The 16,415-nt window shown below is 35.2% G+C and overlaps 1 protein-coding gene across 6 annotated transcripts in view; it reads right to left on the reverse strand.

The window, feature by feature from the left end:
• The window catches only part of COL11A1 (collagen type XI alpha 1 chain), a 172,188-nt gene that overhangs the window by 71,675 nt on the left and 84,098 nt on the right, over positions 1 to 16,415 (reverse strand). For all 6 annotated transcript variants that reach the window (XM_026067285.1, XM_026067286.1, XM_026067283.1 and 3 more), the window contains 8 exons: positions 15,590 to 15,643; positions 12,826 to 12,870; positions 12,088 to 12,141; positions 11,958 to 12,002; positions 8,475 to 8,528; positions 7,561 to 7,668; positions 3,986 to 4,039; positions 940 to 993 (listed from right to left, as the gene is read on the reverse strand). In XM_026067285.1, coding sequence (XP_025923070.1) covers positions 940 to 993; positions 3,986 to 4,039; positions 7,561 to 7,668; positions 8,475 to 8,528; positions 11,958 to 12,002; positions 12,088 to 12,141; positions 12,826 to 12,870; positions 15,590 to 15,643 — 468 coding nt within the window. The remainder of the gene's footprint in view (positions 1 to 939; positions 994 to 3,985; positions 4,040 to 7,560; positions 7,669 to 8,474; positions 8,529 to 11,957; positions 12,003 to 12,087; positions 12,142 to 12,825; positions 12,871 to 15,589; positions 15,644 to 16,415) is intronic.

A 16,415-nucleotide genomic window follows, 5' to 3' on the forward strand; every position in this document is an offset into this window, starting at 1 on the left:
TTTTTCCTGAACATTATGTTTTATTCCTTGTGGCTGTCCATAATAACATATCTTTATCGCAGCTAAAATAATACAAGAACAATCTAAACTATACATAAGCAACTACAAATGCAATTAGCTTTCTTATGTTTCATCTTAAAAAATACGAATTTCTGCTTCTGTTGTCATGCTTCAAACTAAAATGGATTCTTAAGTGCAATAATGATATACATTGCTTCACTTTGACTTAATGCCACATTGAGCTGCTATCATCTATGAATTCTGACTCATCTTTTCACTTTTGATAATTTCATCAGCTTTCTAACAACATAATCAGCTATATTTAAGTGAGCTTTAGAGACAACAGTACAATGACCTTCTTTCTAACCTGTGTCTCATTTTTATGCTTTGAAGAATATGCATAACAGATTTTCCCTCACGTGCTTCAAGTAGTTAAAGCAGAAAAAACTGTCATTGATTTGTTAATAGTATGTGTTCTTGTACGGTATATCTTGCATTTTCAAAGCTGAGGCTATAAAAAAGCTTGTGGTAAATCAGAATACTTAGGAAATACAAGTTGAGTTCCCCTGAGGGTAAATCGTGCAGTAGCACAATTCAGGGGATACAGAAAAATAGTCCTTGCCAGCTCATTCAGCTACACAATCAAATCAGATCCTTCATTAAAGGTGAATTCTTTTCTCTTTTTCAAATATATAACTCCAGAATAAGATACCCAGTGAGAAAGTGCCTGAGCTCCTGTATGCTTGGGTTAATGCCTTAAAGAATGAAAACTTGTGTCTCAGTATGTCATATAACTGTAGAAGTTCATCCTAAATAGGAAAAGTCCTGTTTTTTGTTGTTCTTTTGATGATAACTTGTATCCTTAGGTTTCAATGACTTCTTTGTAGCACTGAGTTCCACATAATTAATTAAGCATCATGCAAACATGAATTATCATACCCTTGCACCTTTCTCTCCATTTGCACCTGGAAATCCTGGGAAACCGGTTGAGCCCTACAGAAGAAACCAATGCAAATATCAGAAAACATCAATAACAAAACCGTACTATAGTCAATATTTAATTTACATGTGAAGCACACCTCCAAAGTGATGTATACTGTACACACATCTAATTTGTGTGACAGCTCTGATGAATATCTGTAAATTAACTTACCACAATGCCTCAAGTCCTGAATGCAATGCAAGAAACATCAACATATAGAATGGATATTATTTATCATCTTCTTAGATAATAAAGTATTCACTAAATATGCAACATTTTTTAACAGTAGGAAAAAGATCATTAACAGCCCACTAGAAATAACTGTAATTGTACCTAATAAAGAGGAACAAACAAGGCTCTACTGTCTCACAATATAATAATATTTTTACAAAATAACTCCATGCAAAGTAATTGTAAAGTACTGCCATATCAGAACAATGGTTCTGTTGTAAATAACTTCATGTGGTTTATTTACTGTAATGTGCTTACATGATTGTCTAGTAAGCAGAATTTATGGAGAGATTATCTACCTTGATTCTATATATAGAAGCTATTTCCAGGAACTATTCCTGCTTCTCCTTTTTCTCCTTCTTCCTTCTGCTTAATGCTCACTCTAATCTGAATACTACTATTTTATTTTTTACTTCTGGTGTACAGCTCCAGAGGGAGAGAAGACTTGTAAGCTGCCAATGTGTTAATTTGTTACAAGGGACTTGGGGTCAAAGAGGTGACAGACTTGATAAAATACGCTTTTAAATTACTGGAGATTAAAATCAAAACATTGTTTGATTTGACCAGCTAGTAAAACAACTGGCCAGACTCTGCATAGACTGCCTACTTTGATAATGCATCTATAGCTGTACGTCTTGCTATTAGTATTTTAGTGGCTAAACRACCAATTTTTAAAGTGCAAATAACAAAAAATTAAGGTAGAATTTCTTGTTGTCTTTTTCTTACTTATGTTTGCCTTTTAATAAATCTTACTTAGCACAAATCATTCCAATTACCCATTAACTGGACTGGCTTGAGGACAGTACAACTTAATTGACAGTGATTCTAATGAAAACTTGACTGATATTCATTGGTGCCAGAAAAAGTATGAGATTTTTTTTCTTCTTGAAATTCTTCACCAGTTATAACTTAAAGTGTGAATAAAATCTGTGCAAATTCTATTCTGTGAAGCCCAAGCACATTCTTTAGGGGGAAAGAAAACAGACTCAAATGATCAGGCATCAATGGGTGTGATTTGGCTGCAAGTATCTTGTATATTCAGTACTTCCTGCAACAGTGTTAATGAAGAGGGACTGGACTGGAGAAAAAATATAGTGAAAATTATCAGTTAATGTTAGTACTCTAAGAACAACTCTCACAAGAAAGCTTAAAAAAAAAAAAGCAAATAACTGACAGCAAAAAGAGCAGTGTGAACCTTCTCAACAGTTCTGGGACAGGACTTCTTATTTCCTTTACACAGCTAGTACATTTTTCTGCTGTTTTCCTCTTCTCCCTCTCTTGTGTTAATTTGAACTGGACTGCGAATAAGTTTCAAAACAAGCCTTTAAATGACTTGATGTACTGTAGCTGCCATTACTCTTTCTTGGAAGTTAGAGTGACAAATTAGAAGAGCAAACAGTGAATTCAGCTTGAGAACTAATTTTAATGTGATGAAAATTTAATGTAATGAAATTCTTGATCGATTGTTTGCTGAAGAATCAGTCAATTCTTATTTGAAGTGTTACATTGTTTTTGTTCTTAGAACTGAATAATGTAAAACCTCTTTGATCTTAGACTTCTCAAAAGACAGTTCTGATGTAAAGGAGACGAAAAGAGAGACTGAAATCTCAGGCATTTGGGTTAAAAGGCAGAAGCAAAAGATGTTCCTCAAGGTGAATATTCTTCATGAATATTTTCCTTAGATGGTTTTGATATTTTTCATTAACACAGAATGTTCAGTGGATAAATATTGTTCAGATTGTTCATTCAGTTGACTGAAAATATAGGCCAAAGTCAGAAAAACACTTTGCTTAGCCAGGCAGGAAGTTGTATTTCTGCCAAAAAATTATAATTTCAAATTTTAAAATGAAAATAGATCCCAAATTAGAGCAAATTTGAGGATTTCACTGCAGGGTGATTTTTCAGTTGTATAGAAGGGTTAGGAGATTCTTTTACTTGCAATGTTTCCCTAGACGACTCATCTTTGAGATGGTCTAAAGATCCAAAGTCTCCCTGATGGCCTCCTCTACACTCGGAAATATCTGTAGAATGGTGGTATTTTTTAATTTTTCTTTCCTACTAATCTTAGAGAGTTCTTTGAAGTAAAATTTTTTAAAAAATTATATTAATTTAGCATGCCCATTTCCTAAAGCCGTGTTAGGATGATACTTTTAAAATGTGTTTTTCCAAGCCTTCACTTAGATCAGGAAACAGCTACATATTTTCTATTGCAAACAAAGCATAAAGGATAGTGGAAGAATAGATGTAGGCACACAAATCAACTAAGGGTTGGGTCACAAGTTTATCTAAACAGAAGCAAAGGGAATACATGACAAAAACTGTAAATGAAAATATGTTGCAAAGAAATATGGCTAGTCTTTCTGTGGCTAATGGAAGAAGCAGTAATGAGACAAATGGAATCATTATACTACATGGAAAATTCCCTATCAGCATCCATTTTGTGGTCAATATAGTGCTCATTCTCTTTCAAACATATCAGCAGTTCCTTCTTTTTCAACATCATGTAATGTATGCCTGCCTGATGCTGGGACAGAAACACAACCCACTTAAGGTTGGCAAAGATTTGAAGGCAGTGTAGTTAAGAAAAGGGGAAACAACGGGGACCTAACATTTTTAAAGATTTTGCTTCAGAACACGATTGTCAAGAAATAAAATATGTGAAGAATGGCCCGTGCTTTGATTCCCATACCCTGATCCTCCAGACACATGAATAAAAGAATAATTGCCATTTTGACTAATTTTCTGTAGTGTTACAAAAACAAGATCATTTACCTTTGGACCTTGTCTTCCTGGATATCCTGGCAATCCTGGTACACCAAGCTTACCCTGCAATAAAATGACAGTGTTAAATTATATTTTATCATACTCCTTAGTTGTTTAGCAAACTTCTATAGAAAAATATTTTTCCACAACTTAGAGTGATATTTTATGAAACACAATATTTAAAGAAATATACTTCTTCTTTTAACTATTAAACACCAGAGAAATAGTTAACTGGCTTAGTTCTCAAAATCTAAAAAAATCCCATTCCAGTGAATGAGTTCAGCAAAGCCAATATCTCTATGTCTTTTTCTTTTCATAAACTGTTGTGTATTGCTTTGGGGAAGAGGTCACTAAACTCTCAATGTCCTCTAATAAATCAGGGTGTTACTAGGCTTTAGTGAGAATCAATTCTTTTAACTTCATACTGTACAAAGGCTGCTTTGCTTTCCATAGACCTTTCATGAATAAGCATTTGAAGCAGCAGCTTTTTCTTGAAGATTTCTGAACTGTTTGAGAATATGGTAAATCATACTCCACTGACTATTTGATATGAATAGATTTATCAACAAATATGGCTGCCTTGCTATGTTCAGAAGAGACAACAGGATGAACAATTTGATCAACACTGATATTGCCCATTCCTAGAAATGAAATAACACGCCTCATGGAGTTGGTCTCTTCAAACTTTGAGATGATGAGTGACAGCTTGTCACTTTCAATGGCAGTGGAAAACAGCTTCCGTCTTTGAGAGATGGGAACTCTGACTATTCTAAACACAATCCATGTTCCAGGCTACCACATTTTGGGGAAGATCTCCATCGAAAAGACATGACTGCAAAATATAACATGATACTTAGCAGTAATCTTAGATGATGGAAAAGTGGGAGGAGAGACCTCCTGTATGGGAGAGAATTTGGCAAAATAAACATATTTATCCTTGAAAAAATACAGCACATGAATAAAGGGGTTGTGCATTATCATATCCATGTAAGCGCATGTTTCTGGCTGAGACCCTATTAAAGAAGAGTTCCATTTATAAAAATAATTATAATGCTGCCAGTTACACGCCACACTGAAACAAGCTGCATGCATTAGAATCATTTGAAAGTTTTGCAGCATGACAGTGCTTCAAACTCTGCTAAATTCAGTGAGAGTTTTGTCACTGATTTTTTGATTGAGAAAGGCCCAGCTGTCTAGGTTTTGTGTGGATGTGGATGTTTTTTGATAAGCTCCATTCCGATATGTTTCTCATTCTTTCTGCACCATATTTCGCATTTTCATTATTAAGCAAATCTACCCTACTTGGGGAAAAGAGTTTTCTTATCACAGGATCAGTCAGATGTAGAGAACAAGAGACTACTGTAGTACTTTCAGTCAACAGAAGAGTAGTACTGATGAGCACAGAAGACTATGACTTTGCATAAAATAAAGTCATAGTAGATAATAAAGGGAATGGGACATTGATATCTGCTCTTACAGGCACTTCCTTGTAGAGAGATATAAAAATTAACAAAGATTATTCTAGGCTTTTATGCTAAAGTCAATGTCACAAGAACCATCACATAGAATTGCTCTCTGACCCACTGCATCATGGCTGAGTATCCACAGAAGATGTTTGACTTGCAACAGGCAATAAAAGGAATAAATAAATGGGAAAGCTCTGGATCGAAAATTCCAAACCAGTGTTGCCAGCTCCAGTAATTTTTTCACATATGTTCTGATTTTTAAGGCTTCAAATTCTGGACTTGTGAGACTGTGAGAGTTCCATATATTTCATAGTTGAGAAGGAAAGTTTGAAAACATGAACCGGTATTCACATTGTGTAATTTGAACAAGGAGAAGTAAAAATAACTCAAATTCATATTTAAAAGCTAATGACTACAAAAACAAGTTCATGTTTAGAGTTTTTTCTTTGTTTTTTATGCAGGTTCTAAAGACTTAAGAAAGAGGGAGTATTTTGCAATGTCCTCAATCAATTAATTATTTTGCAGATATCATGACAGCAATACAATTTTTTTTTAAGAGTCCTAATATTCTTTTTGTCAGGTCAGCTACACTGAAAATAACCTTTACCATGATACATACAATCCTCTTTGAAGAATGCAACCATGTTGTAGATGAAGATAATACATCCCTTGTTATAAAGATTGTTTTGTTGATCTAGTTAACATTGAGTACACTGGCATTCTGATGTGAACTCAACTTGCATTGATGTAGGAGAATAGTCCTGGATTTCTTTTTGTTAAATGTTATGTGATTCATGGCCTTGCTAACAGCTGGCAAGATATCTTTCAAAATTGTGGGGAACATTAATTCATAAATAATTCCTAATAGTTAAGTAAAGCTGAAAAAAAAAACTTTTTCAGAATGAGTGAACTGAGCTTTTGGATATGTTCTTTTATAACAGCTTATGAATGACACTGGACACAAATTGTAACTCTAACCTCTTTCTGAACTTCTAGTAATAACATACTTACAGAAAGTAGTAACTTCTGATGAAAGAGAGTTTGTTCCCAAGTCTGCTGATTACATTTTGTTCTTCCTGGCAAAACTCTTGGCTGTTAACTTTGTTACCTCTTTTTAGTAGTACCATACACATAGTTAAGACTCAATGTATACTTTTAAATACTGTATATAGATAAATAGACAGATAGAATAATTAAACCTGATGTTAGATAGGATGTGGCTGGGTAAGTACAAATTGTTCCTATTTTAAAGACAGAGAAACTGAGAAAGAAATGTAAAATGCTCTTTCTGTCCTATTCTTTTCAAGATATAACCAGCATTAAAACCATAGTTAATCAAAAAAATTTAGATAGAAATATTTTCAACAGCATCATCTCATTTTTTTGAAATATAATACAGATATATCTGAATCTTCATTTTTGTCTTATTTTATCATTCCTTCACAGCTAACCAAAATGCCACAGCTGAAATCAACTTTCTTTTCTGATGCTATGACCCAGTGAAATACGCTGCCTGCATATTTCTCACCTATTCCTCAGTCTCCTTTCCCCCTCTATATTATCTCAAGTCATCTCAAGGAGTTTTTGATGAAATGAGGATCCTACAGAGATTTGTCTTTCTCCTACATTTGTGCTTGTTCTCTCCTGTATTTCATATCCCCTTACTTTAATAGTTCTCCCTTTTAACAGTTCCTTTCACTTTTGCCAATCCCATTTGGGATTTTTTATTCGGGATATGTTTTCTGTTTTAAACAAACTTTATTTCATAATTTGCCATAATATGACTTTGAATGCACCCTCCAGCAGTATCTTCTTAGTGCCCAGCTATTTACTTTGCATCATATTTTTCTTAGCTGGTGTGTGTGGTATGCAATCTGGGACAGCGATTTAGCTGCCTTAAAGTGCTATGACTTTTTGTATACTTAAAAAGTAATGACTACCAGTTCCTATTTAAACGTGAACTCTAGTGGTTTGCCTTAGTAGTGTCTCATAAAAACCACTGTTAGGTAGCTAAAGGGACGTCTTCAAGATCTGTAGGCTTGTTTTTTTAGTGAAGATTGTGGGTTCCATCTACATTATGAGGCAATGATATGTTTATATTGGTATCTGGCTACTGACCTTTTCCCCAGCTGGACCAGCAGCACCCGGGTCCCCAGATGGACCTGCTCGACCTTTTGGACCTTCTGGGCCGTCTTCTCCCCGTGGACCTGGCTGGCCAACTTCTCCCTAAAATACAACATAATGTAAATATGGAACAATTGACTGTGGGCATCTAATAGTGAGTCTACCTACAATTAGCTGAAAATAAGTTTTCAGGAGAAATAAATGGAGATAAGGAAAATACCATTGCTTAATCAATGCAAATGCACATAAGTTAGCCACAAAATGTTATTTTTACAGGTTCTAGAGCCCAGTTTCCTTGCCTGAAGAGAACTGGGCTTGGAAGCTATCTATTCTTATTTTTCCTTCCCTAAACCCTTGTGAAGGCATTCTGAGGGTCTGTATAAGAAAAATGCGTGTTTCTATTTATTTGGATCCCATCATCACAGTTACATATGTATATAGGTAACAGATGTAGGCCAGCAGCCTCTTGTGAGAAGCTGTCTAGAACCTGAACAACACTATTCTGGAAAGAAGCTAGCCCTCTTCCTTTGGGCTAAACAAAAGACTTTTTGGCAGAAACTTGCAAGATGCTAATATTGGAATGGAACCATATTTATTCTGGATAAATTAAGTTTTCTCAGGCAAATACTGGACATCTTGGAATCTTGACAAGGATGTTCTCTAGAAAGAAGCTTATTGAAAAGGAAATCCAAGACTGGCATTGTCTTTCTTTTTATAGCTGGGGATTGCTGATTCAAAAGAACCAGCTCTCTGGCTGAAATCTGTGCATGCTCAGGGAACAAAAATAATTATAGCTACTAGCTTTTATTTTATTTTTGGTTTAAATTTATTCATTCACTTAAATGATCATTTCAAGATAATGCCAGTTATTCTTTTTAAGAATACATGGGCTATCAATAAATGCTTACCCGGTCGCCTTTAAGGCCCATGTCACCTTTAAATCCTGGGAAACCATCTTCACCCTAAAGAAGGCAGAAATGTATATATCAAGGCTTTTAGTATAGGAGAGATTTTTCTTTCTGCAGATAGAATAAAAAATACTAGATAACCTTAGTGCTACCAATAGCAATAATTCATCCACTACAGATTAAAATAATTTGCACAGATAAAATGAGAAATTGACACATCAGAGTATTTTAATAGGGTTATTGCTATTTTAGAGAAAGTATATCAGTGCACTACATAAAATGATTGCTTAGCTGGAAAGTTCCTAATAATAGTTGTTTAAAGCTGTTTAAAAGCTTTTTAAAGATAGAGACAAAACAATTCTTAAGTTTTGTTATGAATCCCTTTATAAGGTCCTGAATTTTTTTGGTTATCTTCCATTTCAATAAGGCCATCAATCCAATTAATTAAAAAATTGGTAGCAAATAATTCAGTGTTTTTATTTTCAGTGGCAGAACTTTCCTTTTACTTAATTTTCTTTTAGACTAGTGTCTTAATAATACCATGAAAGGAATCAAAGAATAGGCTGGTAATGGCAGTGTTGTCTTAATAAAAGAAAAATAATATAAATATTAATGTTCATAACTACTAAAAGAAGAATCAGTGTTTATATAGTGTTTGGATATCTGGCAATACTTAGTCCTGCCTACTCCTGACCAATCTCATTGGCTGATGGGATTGAAAGAAAGTAGAAAAACAAACAGACATTAAGCTTGAATCTGTATACAGTGGCAAAACAGGTGCACATTACTGTGATTCTTAGTGAGAACTACTTATTTACTGCCTAACAAGTACTTGCAGCTAATTTAGTCCACACCTTTTAATAGGTTTCCATATTGAAGTATGAGCAGACAGTACTTGGTCAAGTTGTATTTACCCCTATATGAGTTAGGTCACTGATACAAACAGAAATCTCCAGAGGCAATGGAGTTGTTCAAGACTTGCTCTAGCATAACTGATACCAGCTTTTGATTCACTCTTTCTCAGCCTCACTTAACATACAACTATAGCTCCAATGTTCAGATCACAAAAGATTATGGATAGTATGATTTTATCTACTGCTCAGTTATATACCGGGAGCAAAGCTCTCATTGTGACGAATGAGCACGTAGTAAAATGTTTCACTGTGATGCTGTTAGTTTTTTATACACTGAAGTAATATTGGGGATGTAGAACCTAAGTAATATTTGACTGTCAGCCAACCCAACAGATCAGGAAAGGGTGACAGCATGCTCCGGATATTACTGAAAAAACAAGAAAGGCTTTATATTTCATCCTAACTTTGAAAGAGAGGTTTGCATTTTTCACTCCCAGACCCACAAAAGCTTTGTCTTCTCCCTGATCAGCGAGAGACAATTGAGAAGGTTTGCAAGGCTAAAGCCGCTTTTACTCTGTTCAATATTCAGAAGTAGTCATGCTGCATGCAATAAATAACCCTGGAAAGGGTGATAGAATCATTCCCCAGTGGTAGACAGCTGATGGGACACTAGTATTAAATTCCAAACATGACCAAATTTACTTTTGCAATGTGTTCATAAAAAAAGGATGAAGTAGCCCATCATGATTGATTCAAAAATATACTAAAAAAACCCAAACCAAACCAAACCAAACCCCAACCCCTTACAAGTAGGCTTCCTGTGTTTTGTAGATGGTAGAAATGAGGTTTATAAGGGCATCTTACATTGCATAAATTAAAATTCCAGGTTGGCATTTCTTAAAATTTAAAGAGCGGTGAAAAAGGTAGAGTGCAGAACACATGAAAAAACTTTAGTTGTAAAAGCTGCTCAGTTATGTCCATGGATAGTAATAACTATATGAGAACACCTTGCAGCATATCAGCAAGGACTGACCATGTGCCAACCACTGACCAAATGGTTGCCAAATGAACTAAAACTCTTTTCACCTTTCCCAGTGAGGTCACAGCTATTGAGATCTACAAAAGGTTGATTTTATTCCATGTAGGCAGAGAGAGTTGAATGCTCTATTTCCTCTTCTGCTGTCAACAAAAAACAAAATATCTGAAGAGTTCTATTCACATCTACTGGTCAGTACAGAGGCAGATCTCCTCTGACATCCCTGGAACCATTTCAGATCTACAGAGGTTTTCTTGACTGATCAATTTGTTTATTTCTGTCTTCTTACAGTGCTTTCCCCAGCACAATAGTATCTGAATGATTTTGATAAAAAAAGACCTCTGTCTAATCGACCTTTAAAGCTCTGGGAGAGCAATCTGTGAAATACCTTTGTGTGACATTTTGAGGTGTTCAAGAGTGTTCAGCGTCTTACTGCAGCTCCGAGATCAACTTTTAGGATCACAGAAATGCTGCGGAGATTACGCTAATCAGCATTTATTAATATATATTATATATATCTATACACATATCTTACTTGCATGTGAACTCTGCATTTTGTCCCAGCTAGACTTTAATCGCTCAGTATGACACAAGAGAGGGCTGCTTTTTTGAACTGTCCAGTCACTGCAGGGTTTTAAACATACTTTTGGTTTTTAGCTTAGATTTAATGAGCAACCCTAAAAGGAGCCCGTGGGCTAGACAAACTGTGATTTAGGAAAGCCTGAAAATGTACAGCAGCTCTTGTATCTGAGCCTGAAAGACAGATCTCTAGCGCTGAAACCAAGGCTCTTTGGCAAGAATGAGTCTTCTGCTTTAGAAATATAGATATAAATATATACACAGCAGCCACTAGAGCCATAAGGCCGAACTTTTCTGTGTGATCAGGTGGTGTGAGTGAGGGTGTCTGTAATCTGTCTCATTCTGAGTGCTGAGGAAAGTGGGAATTCAAGCCAATACTGGCTGCAGTTTCAGCCACTGCAGACCATTTGAAGTCAGCAGAGATTGCAGCAGTTGGTGTCTGCTCTGCCAGGAGGATTTGCTCTGTGTAAAGAAGTAATGGTATCAGGGGAAAGTAAAAACTTTATTCCTGTTTATATATATGCATCTGACTGGAGCTGTGCATCATGTGGGCAAAGACAGAGATCTGGCTCACAAATACCTGAAATTTAAAAAGTTATTGGAAGTTTTGGGTACATAAGAAATACAAAATCTAGCCTATAGCTCTATCAAAATAATAAAAATAACACTCTTATTACCACAAATCTCTCTGATGCAACAAGCTCCTCAGCAGCCACTGTAATATCTATTAACAGGAAAGGGGATGTCTAATTCTCCAGTTCAGAGCACCTTAGGGAGAAGTTATTTACACTGGTGCCAAAAGAATCCAAAAGCATTTGCATAAATGAATATTTTACATTCACTTTGTATCAGTGCTAAAAACCATGGAGGTAATTGATTTATGTATGTCCTTAGGGGTAAGGCAACCCCACCACTATGGGAGAAAACACACTGCAATGAAGGAGACAGAAGAGGTGGCACTGAAATAAGGAACTCAGGAAAACAGAAAGGAAGTAAATGCAGTCATAGGTTTACCTTTTCACCTTTGGAGCCTTTGAGACCACGGACACCATCAGCTCCCTAAAGAAAAGAATAAAAAGAATTATCCACCATATATAATCAGAAAGAGGGGGCTAGGGGGAAGAATCCAATGATTAAATCTTACCTTTACACCACGAGGACCTGGATAGCCAATTGGACCCTGAGGACCTGGAGGCCCCTAAAATATATTGGAGTAAAGAACCTTTGTTTGTATAGTGGTTGTTTAGCAAGCAGTTCTCTTCTGAGTCTAATCCTTGTTCTTTCACTATAATGCAGCAGTCTTGTGTGAGACATCAAAACAACACTAGGTTGATAGACTTTTCAGGCTGTCTGCCACTAAGAAAAGTTGCAGCATCAGAAAACATCCTTCAACCTCACTATGGAACTATTTATAGGTTTACAAACTTGGTTCTATTTGTATTTTTGGGAAACATCTACTCACAATATAAATCTGTCACTAACTTGAGAGTGACCTAAAAAAAGTCCAGTGTATACGCACACTTTGGTAAATCTTCTAAAGGTTCTGAAGAGTTCTAGCAGGTACCCTATATTATGAAATTGTAAAATCAAACCATTTGCAAGGTTATTTATATGACATGTATGCTACTTTTATAGATTGCCATTCTGTTGGCTCCACAATTAGTTTTACTTTAAAAGAGTAATATGTAAGTTTATACTATCACTCCACCCCCCTTAGAATATTATAAATAAGTTTGCCAGCACACAGAAGCTTTGAATGCATGATGGGTTTTCTATTATCTTCCTAAATAGTCCTTTAGGAACAAATGTATCACAGAACTGAAAAACTTGCAAAAGCTTTCTTGAAAGCTATGTAAGTTTATAAAAAGGTTTTGAAACTCACCAATGCACCTTTCTCTCCAGACTGACCTTCTTTGCCAGGATGACCCTGATTCAAAAGAAATGTACCTGATTTGGAAAACACTCACTTTGGGAAATGATATTGCATTATAAAAATACAGTTATTTTAACACTTGAATTTCATGACATTAAACATCCCTTTTTCTGTATAACAATAGTAAAAAATATAATTTTGGGGAAAGATTTTCCTTTCAAAATACTGAGTTACTTTAGGAAACAGAGGAAAAGCCAGAAAATGATTACGTTAATGTGAATGTTTTCAGGAATACCCTGATCACCTCTTCTTTTTAGTTAATGTTTCAGCAGTTAGAGGATTTAAATGTAAGATGCTCTTGCACTTGATTTTTAAACAGGCTAGGTGATCTTACAGCATAAAGACATTCCTAACACACCTTCAAAAGACTATGGTATTTATTGCAGGAACCAATAAAGGACTGATCTAGTTTTACTGAACATTCTGCACTACTTCCATATCTTTACTTTAAAGTGTTATTTGCTTTTAAAACAAAATATGTTTATATTTTAGTTTTCGTTCTGTATCACTGAAGTTAAAAATACTGCAGCACTCAAGACATAATTATTTACCAACCAATTATTTTTCTTTATTACAAAATTTATACTAAAGTGCTGTGAAATTTAATGGCAATTTAATGAAAGTAAATGTGAATAGAAGATTACCGTGTATGAGAATCAGCAGGAATCCTTTTTCTACTTATGTTGATCAGTTTTATTACAGGAGTATAGTAAACCTCTAGTTTTGCCAAGCATGTAATCCCACATAACATAACATAGGCTACATAACATGCAGCCAGTTACTAAAAATATTCATGTTTTGGTGTCATTGACATACCAAAATGTTTTCAGTCTGTCAGATGTGACATGATTTTGAAGTGCCCGCTAATCTTATATGACAAACCTCTGGTGCTTATATTTTATTTGCTAGCTTGGAAAACAGATTAAAATATGTGGTTTATTAATTAACGCTAAAAAATAATGATTAAAATAAAAATTATTTAATACCCAGCTGTTCATTTTGCTTTAAAGAGTTTGTCTTACTAACATCGAGTATTTGTTGTTGTTTTTCTAAAAGGGCACATGTCAGTGGTTTAATTCTAATCTCCTAGAACATGCTTTTTTGTGCACAAGATTTTAAATCCCCAGCCAGTATTACAGATCTCTATAATATTAAATGACTCAAAAAATGCTGCAGTTAAAGACCACATCTGTTTCCCTTAGAGCTCCATTAATTCCAGTATAATATACCCCTTTTAACAATGTCTCTCCTTCAAAAAGGAATGACATTTCCTCACATAGTAATGAAATGAAATAGTATAGCAGGAATTTTTCTGATCTCCTGAAAAAAATGTCTATGAGCTTTTACATGATCTTAATATGGATATCATGGGAACAGACACAAATCTCACTGAAATCAGGTAGATACTGCTCATTGCCTTCAATCACCACTGTAATTCTATGGTTGTAAGTAGGTCATGTCAATTGAAACGGATTTAGTTGAACCTGTTTCCCTACCCCTTCCTCTAAACAAACCTACCTGTACATTAGGGAGATAACATGGAGTAGGGATGTATATCAGGTAGGAATTCATACCTGTGCTAACACCTGGTTATCTCTTACAGCATTTTTCCCCCCTTAAGGTTTAACACATGCAGATTTTTAAAGAATGCTGATGTTTGGAAATTAATATTGTTCTCAGCATGCAGAGAAGGATAAGGGGAAAGCTCAAATGTTTAGACAAAGATTCAAGACTACTTAATATAGGCTACCATATGTTTTCAGCTGGACTGTCACGTGCGTTTCTAAAAAGAGAAATTGTGACAGCCCTGGGTAAAATTCTGTATTTGTAATATATTAATCTAAGCAACAACCCCCCTGCAGTCAGTTCTGTAGTTCTTATTCTAGTAAAACTCCTGCTGAAAGTCTTGAGTGCTTCTGTTGATTTAAGAAACAGAGATTTAATCTGTAGAAGAAAAATTGTAAGAGAAAATGGCATGGGAAGGAGAGATGGTCTGAGAAGACACACTGACTGTCTAATAGTTCTTGGTGGCATAAAAACATGTTTTTTGTTGCAAGAAAACTTGTGTGCCTTCATGTCATTAAAAGCATTGATTCCCTTTGTAAGCTTAATGCCTGAACTGTAAGCAATGCTACGCAGGTGGTTACATCCTCTGTTCACATGAACGAGTGTATCCTCAGAAGCTGAACTCCTTAGCAATCACAGGATTATAAAGTTTGGCTTAGGTCTGTCCCAGCATAGACAGTGAAGAGGCCTAAACATGTGATATGCAACTTAGGTCAGGAAGCAGAGAAAGAACTAACCTATCCTGTTTCCTGAGAAAATAAGTGGTGACCACAGACATCTTTTTTTACAGATGATTTGCTCTTCCACAGTGATATAGTAGGACTACAGTGAAACAGTATCTTACCCTCTGTATGTCAGTCAGGTTATTTGTTCATCACTGCAGATGTTTTGTATGCATTTTATTATCTTGAACCACATTTTTAAAAGCCTAAAGCCATTCTTAGCAGCTGCTTCAAAACCATAACTCTCAAAGTTTCAATAGCTTAAATGATACAGAGGGTTTACATGGATTTTATAACGCTGTTCCCAACGAGGAGTACTGATGCTTTTACTCTCCATTTTCTCTTTGCAGCATTGGTATCGAAAATTATGTGCTACTTGGTAAGAGTATTTAGACATTCGGTGGACAAAGTATTTAGTTACTTACAGGAGGCCCATCAGAACCAGAAAGGCCAGGAAGGCCAGGCTTGCCTTGAGGTCCCTGAGTACAATAATAGAGACAGATTTTAAGAACGATATCAGACAAAGAGACTTCAATGAGGATTGTCTGTAAACAGCACTAGGAATAAAAAGAAAAGAAAACAGTAATACAGTAATGCAGGGGGATGGAAGGAAGGGAAGGGATATCTTCCAAAAGCTTAGATCCCATCTTAGATTCATCAGTTCACAGTTTATCAGCTTTAATATATATCAGTTTAATTAACTTCAAATAAGTTACTTTGAAAGCTCACGTTTACCTTCTGACTCAAGCATATTGAAGATATTATGGCTGCTATTGTTTTACATGCCTGAAACACTTACATTTCAGAGACCTTTTTTTTTTTTTTCTGAACTCCCTGATCTCCCTTGGACTGCTTGTATGTGCAGAGCTTCTATGAGTAGGCTCTGAAGTATGAGCAATCTTGGGGTAGTAAGCTGTCATGAAGTATATTGTACATAATGTTGTCCTTAAAAGAGAATCTGCTAGTAGCATGATACTTCATCTTGAGTTTTAGCATCTAAAATTTTGATACTTTTTTTTCCATTAAATTTTTCTATATAAATGGGCTTAAATGGAGTAAATCTTTGATGTGAATAGATTTGGGAATATACACTGCATGAAAGAAATAGAAGAAGGGGGCTTTCAGTATTAGGAGAAAAATATTTGTATTTATATTTTAAGTATTGTTGCTCAATTTCCATTAGAGTTGCTTATGTGTACCACAATAACTGCCTTTAAATATTTAGATATATAAGTAAACAGTAAATACAAG

The sequence above is a fragment of the Apteryx rowi genome, unplaced genomic scaffold (assembly GCF_003343035.1).
Source record: "Apteryx rowi isolate R43461 unplaced genomic scaffold, aptRow1 scaffold_258, whole genome shotgun sequence".
NCBI classification, from domain to species: domain Eukaryota; kingdom Metazoa; phylum Chordata; class Aves; order Apterygiformes; family Apterygidae; genus Apteryx; species Apteryx rowi.